A 17,318-nucleotide genomic window follows, 5' to 3' on the forward strand; every position below is an offset into this window, starting at 1 on the left:
TGATAGAATTTGGGTTTAAAGTTCAAACCATTATGAAGCCTTCCTCAGCCTGGCACCCTCTAAATAAATTGGACTATAACTTTCAGCATTTCCCATCTGGAAGACATTGGGCTGAGGAGGACTATGGCAATGCCTTCCTGCACATTCTATCAATCCACTCCTGCTCACTTTCACTACTGATTGAGCTCTGAGCTGCACTAATAAAAGGGGGTTATTGTAGTCTTTGTCATTAGTTCAGATCTGCTGGCTCACTAATATGGTATCTTCTCTTCCAGTTAAAGTAGAAAAAAGCCCACCAGTGAAGGGCTTGCTTGCTGGAAGAGCTGTCCTCCCATGCTTCTTTTCGACCTTGCCAACTCTGCCTCCTAGTTACTACAACACCGCTGAATTTCTCCGGATTAAGTGGTCGAAGATTGAACAGGACAAAGGTGGAAAAGATTTAAGAGAAACCACAGTATTAGTGGCCCAGAATGGGAATATCAAGATAGGGCAAGGCTATAGAGGGAGAGTGTCGGTTCCAACCCATCCAGAAGACATTGGAGATGCATCATTGACTATGGTGAAATTGCGGGCAAGTGATGCTGGGGTTTACCGCTGTGATGTTATGTATGGAATTGAAGATACTCAAGACATTGTCTCACTGGCTGTTGATGGTAAGATTTCATTTGCTAAACTTATGGATCTGCTAACTCCAAAACTAACCAGCTGTAAGATGAAAATGAACTGTGTTTAATAGTGTTTCTCATTTACCAACAAGATACTGTAATGTCACTATTCTGTTCTCTCTAATTCCTCTCTTAATTTAGTTTCATGGGTGGGGAGAAATGATGGAGCATGGTGGGTCAGGTATCTTAGCTCATTATCCTTGGTGGATGGCCAGTAAATCCTGCCCCTGAAAATGATCTGGATACTTCAATTGGTACAAAATAGAGCTGCCAGGTTGCTGACGTGGACGGTCATTATTCTCATATAACGTCCTCTACCAGCTACACTGGCTCCTGATTGAAGTCCAGGCCCAATTCAAGGCGCTGGTATTAACCTATAAAATCCTAAATGGCTTGAGACCAGGATACCTGAAGGAACATCTCCTTCCTTATATGCCCTCACGTTCCTTAAGATCTGCAGGAAAGGCCCTACTCCTGAAGGAGGTAAAAATAACATCTACCCGGAGCAGGGCCTTCTCTGTGGTGGCACCCAGACCGTGGAATGTGTTTCCCAGAGAGGCTCGCCTGGTGCCGAGCTTATATTCTTTTCGGCGCCAAGTGAAAACCTTTTTATTTAACCGTCATTTTAAGAATTAGGGATTTTAGATGCTTAAGTTAACAGTCGCATTTTTTTAAAAAGGAATGTCATTTACTCATCCTTTTAACTCATCCTTATTTTTAACTCTGATGGTATTTCTATTATTACTGATTATATTTATTATTACAATTTATTTATTATTATCTATTGTATTACTGATTGTACTTTTATTATTGGTGTTGATTTTAAGTTTTGTAAGCCATCCTGAGACATTTTCATGAAGGACAGGATAGAAATGTTTTAATTAAATTAAATTACATTAAATTGCTATAGGCATTAGTTGCATCATTCACATCTCTTGCCTCTGCACTGACAGCTTGGCCATTCTTCTTATTAATCCAGGCTTGACTGTGGAATCTCCCATTTTTGATTCCTATTACCAAGGATCCCCTATGCTGTTCTTTCTGCTATTCCCCCCTAGATAATAAGTTTCTTCTTACATTCTTATTCCTTTATGTAGAGCTGGTGTATTTGTTTTCATGATTTCTAGGAATCCCATATATTCACTGAATGTGAACCCTGCTCTCCTGATGCCCAGTCATATCCTGCCATATCTTTTCATGATATTTCTTAGTATTACTAGTTGGGATTCTTGTAAGACTTAACGCTATTATTTTTATATCAGAACTAATGATGTAATACTGCTGCGATCTTTCTGCAGAAGGAATTTGGCATTCAGTTTGGGGTGGTGTCCTTTTCTCAACCCTTTTCCTCTCCTCTCCTGCCTTAAGCAAAGTTAAATATTGCCTCAGCTCAGTTTTTAAACCATTAACGCTCTTAACCAGGATTTAATCCTGAAGTTTCAGGTTGTTGGTTAAGGGAGAACCTTAGTTAGTATTGATGGGTAACATCAATGCATTTCTGTGTTATTAGGGCTGCCAAAGGATAGGCTGAAGGAATTTATGACCATGAGGACAGGAGAACAGGGATTACAGAGGAAACATTCCTTGTTCATCCTTTATTCATGGTTAAGGAGTTGCTAGGGGTTAAATTTGAACCAACAAGGTAGCCTTCATATATTATGGTGGCAAATGCTTTTTACTACATACAAAAATAATAAAGTGCATAGAGGCTATGACTCCCCTCCTCAACCAAAAAGTACTGTGGCCATATTTTACAGTCATAACACTGTGACCAGAATTATAGCCACATGTTCTTAATTCTGCACAGAGCCCCACCAAATATTAACACTCCTTCTGTCGTAATCATTTGTTTAATGTAATCCAGATCTTACTTAAACAGATGTTTAAATGGCTTGAATTGATCCACATTATGAGTAAGTGGAGGCAAGAAGAGTTGAGTAAAGTAAACCAGATGCCTTCCCATCAGGGAAGGCAAAAAGGATGGACAAATGCTTGGGATCCTTCTTTTCACGCTGCTGACCAAGATCCATTCTGATCCTTCCCAGCTCTGATTTAGGACTCTGAATTTGTAGCAAGGGAATAACTAATGAGTCCTTCAAACAAGCACAGATACCTATGCATTTTTTCCAGTGCCTCTGCACAGTTCATCTTCTGTCCTCCAAGCTCAAGCCAATACATGTCTTCTCGCCCTGTCCTTTTTGCAGTATCTTTAGTTACTCTTCTTGATCCATCCCAGGAAAGAAATGTATGGTGTCCAGTGATGAAGTGATAGTAGTTGAAGTGGGGCGGCTCATCATGCTTATCCATTCCTACACCCACAAGGACAGTACAAAAATTCTGGCAATCATACTGATCCACCCCAGGAAACAAATTCTAGATTTTTCATAAATCTAGTGGGTCTAAATAACTTAACACCAGATCACCTCCAAATTACAAAGGGACTAGCTCATAACTCTTTTTTGTGGCTGGAAAATTCCCTTTGTCACTCCCAAGATTGTAGCCAAGTACAGGGGACAGAGAAACCTCATGACAGGAGGGGAGTGTAGGTGGCAGAGTCATCCATAAGTCCTGGAACTTCAGCCCTGTGAGACCTCCCTGTGTTACAACACTGGCCCGGTTTGGATGACATGCCAGGCGATACTTTGAATGCTGTGCAAACTTGACCACTGATGGTTGTTTGAGGGACAAGCCATTTTTGTATAAACCTACAACAAACCAAGGGTTTTGTGACTTCTGAGCAGGGGTTGCATATTCAAGCAAGCACCATGGCTCATCAGGAGTTACGCAGCCCCCAGTTATCCCAGAATCTTGTATGAACCGGGTCAGTGTGCACGAAAGACAGTCAAAAACTAATCCTGGCTGCGAACTTTCCCCTTGTTCTCATCTAAATAGGATGCTGTTTGCATGCACAGAGGAAACAGCATTCCTCCTTCATAGTAATACCAGAAGAAGCATTACTGGCCACAAATGATAAACTTGGCTTTCTAGTTTCATCAGACTAGTTGAAGTGTGGGGGACTTTTTAAATACAACAAAGGATAGTTTTCTGTTTGCTTTCCAACTGCTAATGATTCAGGGTTATGTAGCATGCAATCATGTTCCTAAGTTTTATTCTTCAGGGAGGATAGCTGGAAAGCATATGGCCTGCCCTCCACTGGGTGGTTTTGCATTCTTTCGAAAATGATCAGAGTGACTGAAGCGATCAGAAAACAAGCAAGAAGATCAGGGTGAAAACACAATAGAGCAGCTGGCATTTGTGCAATGACACAGTTGCAGTCTCTAGTGGGAAGACATGTGTGGCTAAATGACAACTGGCAGCTCTCGTTACTGAGCATTATAATTTAAAAGTGTATCAGTGTTGTGAACCAAAGTTACAAATCAGTTAACTATAATGGTATATTTAGGCAGATTATACATTAAAAATAATGATAAAAAAGATCCCTACTGTTACAAATCAATTAACTATAATGGTATATTTACATTATCATTGCATTGCATTATATCCCACCTTTTTCCTCTTGTAAGTAATCCAAGGCAGCTTACATAGCTCCATTCTATGCTCACAACAGCAATCCTGTGAGGGAGGTTGGTCTGAGAGTGAGATGTCTGTCCCAGAGTCACCCAGTGAACTTCATGGCTGACTGGAGACTAGAACGCGGGTCTCCCAAGTCCCCCGGGCAACTTTCTTAACTACTGCACCACACTGGCTCTAATATAGTAACTATATTAATATTGTGGCTGTGAAAGTGTGGAGACCTACATAGTTTTGACTTTATTTATTTATAGCTTTTTATATCATTCAACAGCCATATATGGCTCCCAGACCGGTTTACAAAATGGTTTACTTTGTTTGCATTCATCAAGGAAATATCTTAACTTCTTTACCACAGCAACAGGGAAAACACTGCTGACCAAAAATATTCAGCAAGCTTGACTTTAGTTTCCAAAAAATCTGGCTCACATTATTTCAAGATTTGAAGGGAAAACTGTGTTTCCAAATGCTGAAATGCTCAAGAGCATTACAGTCCATGGGGGTTATTGTCCCATGGTGAGACTACTGAGTGTGCCGGGCATGTAGACCTGCTCTTTTGAATATGGAATCCCCACTTGGTGGCCATTCTGTCTTGTGGTCCCCATTTGTGGGAGTTCTGTGAGGGTTAAACAATGCTTGTGGTGCTTACGCTTGCGGTTTGGGGTTATTCAAAGGGTGCTTATGTCTTGCATAACCCAGGTTCATCAGATTCACAAAGTATCTCGACTCCCGAGAGGTGCATGTAGGGTCTGTGTCATGTCACCTAGTCTTGCTTTCAGTCTCCATTCAGCCGCAAAGCTCACTAGGCAAGTTTGGACCTGCTTTCTATTCTCAAGGAGTTTGTTAAGATAAAATGTGGAAAACCCTGAGCATCTTGGATAGCGGTGTAAAAATGCACAAATTAGATTAAGGTTTGGTGATGTAGGTGCATTGCAAATGGCAGAGTAGTTCTAAGAAAGGTGTTGGACCAGTTCAGATGCACCTGCTGTCTAATAATTCATGGTTTATTTGGGACAAGACTGAAGCTCAATCTAATAGACCATGAGTCTGAGATTGAGTCTTACCCCCAAATGTTTCTCTCCAGATTTCTTGGGCTTGTGAAACCATATCCAATCCCAATTCTATAACTTGATTAGTAAAAAGAAATGGCACCACTCCTTTACAGCTTAGATGTAACAGAAAACTATGATTTGACAAGGTCTGGAACTGTCAAAGAACTGGGAGAAGGGTAGGGGGAATGTGCAGGCTTGGCTTATTACACAGAGATCATTATATCTAAACCGGTCTAATGATTCTGTTCTAAGAGTTCTATGATGAACAAACAGGCTAGGCAACTTGGTGCCCTCCAGATGTTTTAGACTACAACTTCCATCAACCCCAACCCACATGGACGTTATAGCTGAAACTAGTTGCCTACCTTGGCATAGAGTATTCAATACATACCTCAGGATAAACGTGCTTAGGAAGACATGCAGTAAATGAAGTAAAAAAATCCAAATGTAGCTTTGCCCACACAGATTTCATAGACCTAAGGAGTGTGTATCAGGAAAGCCAATTCCCCCTCTGTTGCTTGTTACAGCAGTTGTACTAGACATCAAACGTTGTCTCTTCTTCTCATCAAGATCAATCTGTAGGGCAGCTTGGCTGACTTTTCCATGCTGCTTCCAGTTGCTTTTGTAAACCAACTTTGCCCTGACGGGAGTTGTAACACACAGTATGTTGTTCAAGCCAAGTAGGGTACAAAATCAAAAGAAATGTCCCTTGGAAAGCTCAAGGCATTCAACACAACTTCAAAAGATTTGTGCAGGTCTAGACTGCCAGTGGGTGGCAAGTGACATCTTTATATGTAGCTACTTTCTCTTTTACAACCTCATTAACTCAGGGTGTCAGCAATAGATCAACCTTTTCTGAGTCTCCCTGACTAATGTGGAGGGATGGCGTTGCTTTCATGGATATCAGCTTGTTTGTTTGGATTTGATTCAGCAGCAAGTAGGAAGAATTAAGTTGAAAGTGAGAACATAGGTACTGGAAGGAAGGAATCTTCCGTAGTGCATTTCGATGGAGCTTATGTAGGAGAATTCTGGTGGATTTTCCTTCTTGTCTTCACTGCGGGAGAATATTAGCACAACCCACCAGGAATGTTTTTCATTAAACTTAATGAAAGCTGTGCAAGAGCGTCTACATTTCCATTGAGCTTGTGCAGGAAAAGTTTTGATGTAATGAGTTTCCTGAATACTCAGAAAATCAGGTTCAAACCACCCCAAGATCCTCTCTGAGATTTTTTTATTCTTTTAGGATGCAATCTTAGACCCAATTTTTTGGGAGTGTTTCCAATTCACGTCAGTGGGACTTAACTTCTTTGTACACTTGTATAGGATTACACTGTTACCAATGCAAGGAATCTAACTATTGCATTGGCCAGGGCAAAGCATTTCTGTTGTTATGTTAAATACAGTGTTGTTTTAGCTCATTCTGCTAATCTCCTTTGTCTCCATCTCCCCGGTAGTGTACTCTCTGTAGGACATCTCATTAATTCATTGCATAATCAAAGCTCTTTGGGCAGTTTGCAAAGATTAAATCCTTAAAAATACATTATAAAATCATTTACATATAAATGAAAGCAAACAGCATAAGCAGAGATGCACATACATCTCAATGTTAAAACAATTTTACACAATCAACACTAAGAAAAGTTCAAGACCTAATTAAAACATCATTACATGCTACTGAATGCTGGGAAAAGAGGACGTTCTTAACCTGGTACAGCAAGATAACAACGTTCAGGTCAGGCTGGCATTGAGGATTCCATCACTGGGGAACCATTGAGAAGTTCCCCTCCTTTGTTTCTACCTTCCAAGCCTCTCTCAAAGGAGACCTTAGATGATGAATTTAGCGTACAGGTAGGCTTATTCTGGCAAAGATGGTTCATCAAGATCAAGGTGAGTGAGGCTCTAGAGGGCAAGCCCCACAACTTGAATTGGGCTTGGAAACATAAAGCAAGTAGCGTAAGTGGGCCAGAACTTGGTGCAAGATGTATGGACCTTCTTGTCCTTGTCATGAGTGTGGCTGCTGCATTCAAGCTACAGCGCCCATACCATCGTCAACCTTATCCCAGTCGTCCATGCATTGAGCAGGGCATACAAGCAGCACACGCACACTAAGTGTTCTCCTGTGTCGATAGCTGTAGGCACATATGCTTTGCCCACTTGTGGGAGATGGCGCTGTTTTACTGCCGGTGTGGAAAGCCTAGGCTCATGCAGCTGGGTGTGCACAGATCCCTTGCTGATGTTCCACACAATGGGTAGACATTAGTGGGGCATTTATTTACTTATTTATTAGACTGATATCTTACTTTTTAAAGAACTCAAAGCAGCTCCCATCATTCTCCTCCTACTGCTCTCAGTATTAACTCCACAACAACAACCCTGTGAGATAGGCTGGGCTGAGAGTCTCAGGCTGGCTGAAAGTCACCCAGTTGGCTCTGTGGCTGAGCGGGGACTAGAACCCAGATCGCCTGAGTCCCGTCCTGCGCTCTTAACCACTACAGCACACTGGCTTTCGCGGTAGGTGGTGCCGCCCCCTGTCTCCCCAGGTAGGCTATATGGATAGAGGCAGTGCCATCCCTTTGGGCAAGACACCCTCAATCATCCCCTCCCGCAGTGTCTACCTTCTCAACGCTGCTGTCAGTGCTACTGCCCCCTTCCTATTCTGCATCATTGATACCATTTCGTCACTTGACAGGCAGAGAGCCACCGAGTGAGTAAGCAGTGGCATCTCCTGCTCCTCCATCTCACCACCTCTGTTGTCTGGGTGAGATGCTGGTGAATGGGATGACTGCAATGGGCGAAGAAGAAAAATGAGGCTCTCAGCAGTGGTTCCTGTTCAGATGTGACTCCCTGGCAGGTGTCCAGCCATACTATGGACCAGCTGTACTATGCACCTAAACAGTGCCCTATGAGGAGAGCCTGAGAGAACTGGGCAGGTTCAGCCTTGAGAAGAGAAGACTGCTGGGGGGGGGGGGGGGGGATGATATCCCTCTATAAGTACCTCAGAGGCTGTCACAAATAGGAAGGTCATGCTCTCTTCTTGTTGATGCCAGAGTGTAGGATGCGGAATAATCAATTCAAGTTGCGGCAACCCAGAGTCAGGCTGGACATCAGGAAAAGCTTTCTCACTGACAGAGCAATATAACAGTGCAACCAGCTGCCTAGAGAGGTGGTGGGATCTCCTACACTAGAGACATTCAGAAAGAAACTGGACAGCCATCTGAGTGGGATGGTGTGCCCTGGAACAGCAGAGGGTTGGACCCAATGGCCTTCATGACCCCTTCCAACTCTACTATTCTATGATTCTATAAACATTCCTGTTGTTTCCTCACCACATTGCTTCCTCCTCTCTGCATCCCCATGTTTCTCTTCTTTGCATCTCTGTACCTACCTCTGTTGTTCCCTTTCTCTCTGCACCCTGTAGCACCATCATTATGAGATGGCAATCTGAGGAGCCCCAGCTTTTGGTACAGTCTTCATGAGACAGTGTATGGGGTTGCCAGGGGAATGGAGGCAGCTGAAAAGCCCTCATGAATTGGCCAAATACCCCACATAGTACTTTACCTACTTTCAGATTCTCTGCAACCTTATTGGCCTTGGAATGAAGGCACAAGATTTGTCATTAAAGTTGCCTGATTGTTCATCAGTTGCTAGGGGTGGGGGAACCAGTTCAAGTTTGCTGAAGTTTCCTGATCTTCATTTCACAGCTCATTTAGTCTTGTCCCCTTCTCATTTGCAACCCAGATTTTGGTTGTTATTATTGCTTGTCTGAAAAATGGTACAGTTCTACACGCAGTTTTCAAAAGTACACCCTTCTCATTTGTTTGGTTTTTTTAATGTGCATCTTAAAGTGAAGATTGTTCAAAATATGCCTTTTTTAAAACTGGATTGCAAATTTAGGAATTTGCAAATATTTTTCAAGAGGATGTGTTCCTGCATTTGGGCTTGCAAGTGGGGAGTGTGAATGAATTGTGAACTGGAACGAAATTCTTCTATATTCCTACCAGCTCCTGCTTGTGCTGCTGTAACAGAAATTTAATCTTCAGACTTTATCAGATGCTGCTACTTATCTCAGTGCTGTGAAACCTCATCTGCTGATTTCTGTGATCAAGCTGTGACAAAGGCACATAAGCAGGCCAAGCCAATTTTTATCTAGTAATCTGGCAACCCTGTTTCTGACTGCCTCAGTGTTTGCCTGTCTACAATACTAGCTTTGTGAACATTTTTCATTGCACTTTATTTTTGGTGCATTTCAATGGATAAATTGGACTCTAAAACTAAAGGTCATTTCTTAACACGGGGACCAGTTAAACTCCTGGCAAAGATTATTAGAACAAGTGTAATATGTACCACTAAAACCATTCATTAATTAGCAGGCCATTTTAATATGACAGTTTTATTAGCTGTGTCCAGCCATCTATAGATGCATCAACAACAAGCTATTGTAAATAACCATTTAATACTGAAAAGAAAGTCTGTGTATTTTCAAGAAAGCCTCTTCCTTTTAAAATAAAGCTGTTGTAAGCTTTATTAAATGATTACAAGAAATTATTATGCTGTGAATACTGGGAAAATTAAAATGGACAATGATAACAGCCAATTCCACATATCTGACAAATGATTATATCACTTCTTATGATAATATTTAATGTTCTGTTTGAAGGAATCAGGGGAAGTTATCCCCACCCCAAAAAAAAGAACCAAGTAACATAAAACTAGATAGGATCCCACAGTCCTTGCAAGAGTGAATAAAACTGAAGAATATTAATATCCAGTTCCCTGGAATGGCTCTTGGCAATGTCTCTGGCATTTATATTAATCTTGCTTGCCTGAATTTCAGCACAATTGTTAAACTGTTGTGGTTTGCTTCTCTCTTTCTTTATTTGTTCACTCCTTTTGTGGAATATGTATAAAAACACACAGAAGGAAGACCTCCACCCCATGGCAGCCCCTCTTCAAATTGATGTACTAATGTGATAGAACTTGGCTGCCAATTTTGCTTCAACTGCATTTCAGACACAGTTTGCTCTTGTTTGCATGTTTGTTTATCTGCTCTATGTAAAATCAACGTTGGATGCAGCTCTATGTAACCAGTGAAGTTTGTTTATGAGTATACATGCATTGGTTCTCTTAGCATTAATCTCAACATCAGATGCTATGGCCTGTTGTACAAAAATGAAGAAAAATGGTCCATAGTTTTATTTATTTATTGGACTCCCCCCCCCCGCCCCAGCCTGCAATTAGCCACAAGGCTCTCTGGGTGGGTTACAGATATATACAATTAAAAATAACAACAAGTATAACAAGATCTCACATTCTAACAAGTAAAACCACATCATTATAAACTTCACGGAATCACAGGGCAACATAAAGGCACAGTAAGCGTGGCTGGCCATCACTGTTGGACTTGATTCAACTTGATTCAAGTGCCCCTTGCCCATAGAGCTGTATAGTCTGACGTGGGACCCAATGGGTCTTCTAGCACCTCAGCCTTTAGGACCATAGTCAAGACTTTTAACAGTCTTGCAGACCTGTCACTGCCATGGCTATTGACTTGTATATTTTAATATAAAGTGGTAGTAGAAGGTCATTAATTGTCATTATTACTATTACATGCCTAACTGGGCTGGAAGGCGAAGGGATTATAAATCAGTTTAAACTGGACAGCAGCATGTGGGAAATTCCACAGTTGTATATACCTAAGTTTAGCTGCCTCTCTGCTATCGTCTCATAACATTAAAAGCATGCCTAGATTTGGGCCTCTTCCAAAAATGGTTTGGCCAAACTTTAGCAAACTACTTGCAAGCATAGACCAATTATACATTTCAAATGAATTTGGGTGATGTGGAATAATTCTACATTTTCATCAGATGAGAAAATGTATTCTGATCATAAGAATGCTATGGAAATACTGCATGCTGGAATTCTCACTAACCGTGCTGAAATCCAGTTGATTTCAGTGGGATTTGGGCTGCAGTCTGGCATGTAGTTGATGGTTTTTTATTTGATACATAGAACATATGCCATGTCTCTAATAATACATAAGAAAAGACATTTGACTACATTCTGACTTGATGACTCTACCTACTCTAGAGCAAGTCTCTTGTCTTTCAGTGGTGGACAGCTTGTGGCTGCCCAGATGTTTTTAGACTGCAGCTATTATCAGCCCTAGGCAGCACAGACAGTGGAAAGGTATGGCGGCAGTTGTAGTTCAACAACAGCTGTAGAAGCACAGGTTTCCCACTGCTGTAGGAGTCTTTATAGACTCACCTGTACTTCTTTTCCTTTCGGAGAGAGACACCCAGGCTGATTTTGTGTTCAGTCCCTGAAAGTCACAGTTATCTGTGCATCTCCCAAAAGTGTGCTGCAGATTTGGAAACCTCACGGCCATGTCTAGCAACAGGCTTTGCATGCTGCAGAGAAGAACACATCTCAAACAGCATGAAACCTTCCTTTCCCTGGGACTGTTTTTTGTGCTGCACTGGAATGCCTAGAGATTAGCCTTTATGGATTACAGACTTTTAAAATACTCATCTTCAAAATGGGCTTGAATCTTATGGGATCTTTTAAAAATCAGATCCATGTACTAATATTTTGTACACTGTTCTCATGCTAAGAGAAACCTCAGCTTTTGTTATTATTGTTATTCTTGTTGTTATTTCAAAACAGCCTTTTTGAAAAGTTTTTTTTTTTCTAAAGAGAACGGATTTTAAGTATCCCTTCCACTAGATGGATATGGAACCTAGAATAGACAACATGCATCACAAAACCAAAGGCAACAAAAGATAACAATTTAATGCTAATTGATATGTATAAACAAATTATATTTACTATATTTATTAAAATACTATAATTCAGGTAGAGATATAAGGCATCTCACCAAAGTGCAAAAGATTGTGATCATGTAATCCGTGTGGCTTCCAGTGGAACCTGCTGTTCAGTTTGGGTTCTAAAACTGTTGATGGGAAACAGTTCTTATGGTTCTCTATCTTTAAACCAGAACTGGACAGGACAGCCCTTCCAGTAGAGGAAGGTCCAGTGGAAGTCCATCTAATGAAGCCTTGTACCCTGCAAAAGAGTACACATGGCCACTCATAATTCTGGTAGCAGAACACTGAAAGGGCAATTTCCTTAGCAACCCCAATTCCCATGAGTCCTCAAAACCTACTTCAGAGGCTTGAGTGATCCTTGAGAGTAGCTTTGGGAGAACATGAGTGTCTGCAGGGAAAAGCAGAGAAGGATTGTTCATTGTGCAAGTGGAAGCCCAGTCACCTGAGATTGCATTTTAGCCATAAAATATACTTTCCTTGGCCTATTTTGTCATGAAACATATGCTGTATTTCTTTCTCATTCTTTCCAGACTTTGCTGTTTGACTGGCTATTTTGTACAGAATTCTTTCTTAAAGAAATGGTTGAAATAGTCACAGAGCACGTATTTAAAGGACCACATCAAGCGTGAATGGGAGTATCTTCATTCATTTCAGATGCATAGCAAACCATCTTAAGTCACCTTTAACATCACAAGCATCTCTCAGCTGGGGGAGCAGTGTACATCCTAGTGAAGCCTGTCTGTCAGTGGATCTCAGGGACCAAAGCGGTCGCTGGGAAAATCTTTGGCAATTGAACAGTCCCATAGCTGGTATATGAAGAGCTTAAAGATTTTGAACCCAAGCTGCAGATGGACATGTACAGACCCTTTATCCATTCTTTTTAGGAGCACAGCATTGAACAGAGAATTGTCAGTGTCATAAAATGGCATCATGGCATTGATTAAAGCTTTATTTCCATACTGGCCAAAACACAAATGCAAAAACTTGATACTTAAAGAGTAAGATTCAGACATATGCAAGGTCAACTGCCCTAGTGTAAGTGGATGTTCCTCACCTCTTTCCCATAGTAGCCTCTCTAGCCCCTTAACAGTGATGCAGGGATCTTGCCAAATTGGGTGAGTGGTGTGTGTGTTGGTGCTTGTGTCCGCATGTGTGCATGGGGCAGGCAGAGCGACACCCAAAAGTCAGACAGAAGAACTTTCTGTGCCCAAAACCTTTCCTCCCTTAATTTTCTGGATTCGATCCATAATGATTAATAATACAAGAAGCCCTATTTTACAAATAAATATACTGGACCAAAGGCAGGCCAATCAAAATTAGTTACTTACACAGGTCATGGTGGCATAGAATAAAACCAGAGAGCCTTCCTGCATGCTATTTCTAACCCTGCCATCCACCCAGGCTAGAATACTTTCTATGAACGTAAATGTGAACGCAACAGGAGTGACTAGTGTGGGTTTCCTGTTTTTGCAGGTGTTGTGTTTCATTATCGTGCAGCGTCTAGTAGGTACACCCTGAATTTCAAGCAGGCTCAGAAGGTTTGTTTGGAGAATGGTGCTGTAATAGCGAACGCTGATCAGCTCAAAGCTGCATATGAGGATGGATTTGAGCAATGTGATGCTGGCTGGCTGGCTGACCAGACTGTTAGGTGAGATGATCAAGTAGTTTCTTATCTGCCCATTCTAAAAGAAAGAGCTTTCTTGCATCTGTAGCTGCAAATGAAGCGTGACCATGTCCATCGTGCACTTGCTCTATTGCAGATATCCCATCAGACAACCTAGAGTTGGCTGCTACGGAGACATGATGGGAAAGGAAGGAGTCAGATCCTATGGGCGTCGTCTTCCCAATGAAACTTATGATGCCTATTGCTATGTGGGAAGCTTAAAAGGTAAGCAAAACCCTTATTTTGAGTATTATACATGATGGCTAAAATGGAATCAAGAGGTTCAGTTACCACATCCAGGTTGTTTAGGACAATCCAACACTGTAGGCACTTTAGTTGCACCTTTAGCTAAAGTACTCAGAATGTTTATAATCATTTAACATAGGAAATGTTAAACAAATCCAAGTTGTCTATGACAACTTAACACTTATTAGTCTCCTTGAGACAGAAAGAGATACCAGTCTTTCATTTCTAATTTATGGATTTTATTACAGTAAATGTAAGGATTTCGTTACTATAATTTCATCATATATGCAAGGCATTGCAAAGACAGTATCACTTACTAGCGAGTAAGCTCCACTTAACACAATGACCTGGTTCACACACCATGCCAGGCATACTGGGAGCCATTTAGGCCACGATGAGCAGTGGTGAGTTCAGGCCAATGTTTTTAATATGCAACACCCGGCATGGGGGTTACCATGTTGGCTTTACCTGACCACCATATTATGCAAAGGTTAAGCATCCTACATGGAACTCTTGGGTTTTGGTAGCCCTCTGTTATTGAACCCCTCACATAACACTGTGTGCCCATGTTTCCACAGTACAGCAACCTCAGGACAGGGGTCAAAATGCCGTTCAAAATGGCACCGGCATGCAGCATAAGTCACCATGGGTGAAATATCCATGACAAGAGACATAGAAACAGAGCGAGTCAGAAGGGGTCTCCCGGGCCATCTAGTCTGACCTCCAGCCCCAGCTGGCTCCACTCACGATATGCCCACCATGTGCATGTCCAGCCTATAAGCTGCAGCATGTCTTACGAATCAGCCCAGTGACAAAGGTTGCTTATTTCCTGAAGCATTCTCTATCGGCACAGGCAGAAAGAAAAGAAACATAATATAGCATTTTAGTATTTAGTGCAGTCTCATACATGCAACTTTCTTAAACAGGTAAGTATTTTTGCTCACTGTCCAATCCGTACAAATTTTTGCAAGGAAAAAAAGTTCTACAGTTTGCAGCAAGGCTAGAGAATGTTGAGCCTACATGCTATTTGCTGACTACAGCATAGCCAGTGATGGGGAAGGGTTTGCTTGGTTTGGTAAGCCAATATCTCTACAGAGCCAAGACTTGCTAGTGGAGGCAGTTGGTGCCTGGCATCCAGGTCCCCATCTTGGGTGAGCTGAGTTGCGTTGTTTAAAACCAAAAATATTCTTGACCACAGAAAATCTTGTAACTTAAGAGGAGAAGAGATATAGAAGGCAAGGGACATTATAGTAGGATCACGAAACAGACTGGAGAGCTTCCTAGAGGCTTCCTGATATGTTCACAGGTGCAGGTGCTAATGGATGTTAGTGTTGGTGTGCTTTGGCATACCTTTGAGAGCTTTAATCTCTCACCTTGCTCTGCAGAAATGTTTATTACTAGCATTGCCAATTATGCTGAAAACCTTTTGTGCTGGCATGGAACCAATGCTTTGAGGCAAGTTTCCCCATTCAAGTGCTCTTCACATATCTTGGACTTCAACTCCCATCACCCTCTACCTGTATATAGTTTGCAGAGCACCAAGCTGGAAGAAGACTGTTTTGAGGATATCCACCTCCCCCACCCCAATGGAGGATATTAGGCTGGCTGAAAACAACCAGCCAGCTTGTTAAATAGAAAGATATGATGCTTGGAATGCAAGAGAAAACCAGGTTGCCAAAGAGCAAGGTGGTTAGACTCCATCAAAGAGGATGTGAGCCAGAGGATAGTTCAGCTGAAAGAGGTGGCACAGGATTGGGAAGTGTGGTGAGATTTGGCCCATAGGATCACTTACAGTTGGACACAACTGAACAGCTGAACAGCAAGATTGTTAAAGCGATGTATATCAGTTACTCTGAAGTTTTAATGGCATATTCTTCTATGAGAGGTTCCATTGCCATTGATGGACCAATCACCCTGGGACAGCTGATGCAGATGCCTTGGGGTGCTGTAACCCTATCTACTCAACACCCACTGGAAGCCCTTGATCTTAAAGGCTTTCAAGTATCCAGTGCTCTACCAGGCTGCTGCTGACAGAGCAGAAGTGAGATGGAGGTGATTTTCATTTCTCCTTCCTCTAATTTTTTTCTCCCCTAGACAGGCCTTTGATCCCATCTGGCAAAGGCATGCTGGTGGGAGCAGTGCTGAAGAGCCACAGGATTTTCTGTGTTGAGCTTTCTCGCTTGCCTTCCACCTAACAGAAGGCCCCCCTTTGACCTTTCCAAGGTCCTCTGAGACCAGGTTTGTGATTTTGGAAAGCAGGGGCTGCTTTCTATGGTAGCTGTGAAGGGACAGGAGATGGCTTGGATGATGTAGTGTCCTTCTGAAATTGTAGCAGTGCCTATAACTGTAGGAAGAGAATCCGAGACATCCCGTGGTCCTTGGGATGGCCATGCTCAGAATATTTGATCCTTAATGAAATACAGACATCATTATATATATGGAACATTGGGTGTCAAAATACATTCAGCTTCTGTACTGGAGAGCTTTACACCAGATGTCATTATTAAGAGGGTGGGGAGACCTTGGAAAAGACATTTGTTGAATATGTTATGAATTTACCATACTAATTTCATTTGTTTGGCAAAACAAACATTAAAATATGCATGATTTAGGCTCTCGCCAACTCTCCACCTATGCTTTCTTATCTGTAATTAAGTCCCAATGAGTTCAGTGTGGCTTACTCTCAGATATTTATTATTTCATGTTATGACCTCAGGCTTTCAATAATCTTATGGGCACCCTTAGACATGGACAGTGAAGGATTTGCACACTTTTCCTCTTCAGGAAAAGCCATATAATTTGTTGACATTTATGCTGATACTTTTATTGCTTTTACTGTGTTTTGCTATCCTTATTTTATGTTGCCTTGATGTGGAAGGCATATAAATAACCTCATAATTTTTCATGAAAAATGTTTTGCATTTGATTTAAGAGCAGCATAGTTAGAATTAGTAAAACACTCATGGGGTCCAAACAGCATTTTGTCCAGCTAGAGGTGAGATGGGTGCATTTCATGTCTCTTGGAATATCTCCTGTTATAAGCAATGGTGAACTTCCTGATGACTCGATTAATGAGACAATCTTGTAAAAAGCACATGAGCACATGTGGCCAAACAAGAGAAAATGCATTTTCAAAAAAGAGGATAAAAGACACCGTTTTTCAGAAAAAGTGGATATAACAATTTATAGATGCAGATGTACATTTAAACAGAATTACTGTGATTTGATCTCACCAGAATAGAGGGAAACCATGAATCTGCTCACCCGGCTATTCAGGTGCTCATTGTTCAAGGGCAGTTTCAAGGGCATGTTCTCCCTTCCAATGGTATTTATCTTT

General features: G+C 41.6%; 1 protein-coding gene across 1 annotated transcript in view; it reads left to right on the forward strand.

Annotated features, from left to right (window-relative positions):
* The window catches only part of VCAN (versican), a 147,055-nt gene that overhangs the window by 35,924 nt on the left and 93,813 nt on the right, over window positions 1-17,318 (forward strand). The window contains exons 3-5 of the mRNA XM_044446193.1: window positions 276-653; window positions 13,546-13,720; window positions 13,833-13,960. Coding sequence (XP_044302128.1) covers window positions 276-653; window positions 13,546-13,720; window positions 13,833-13,960 — 681 coding nt within the window. The remainder of the gene's footprint in view (window positions 1-275; window positions 654-13,545; window positions 13,721-13,832; window positions 13,961-17,318) is intronic.

The sequence above is a fragment of the Varanus komodoensis genome, unplaced genomic scaffold (assembly GCF_004798865.1).
Source record: "Varanus komodoensis strain SLA01 unplaced genomic scaffold, ASM479886v1 scaffold5, whole genome shotgun sequence".
Taxonomy (NCBI): domain Eukaryota; kingdom Metazoa; phylum Chordata; class Lepidosauria; order Squamata; family Varanidae; genus Varanus; species Varanus komodoensis.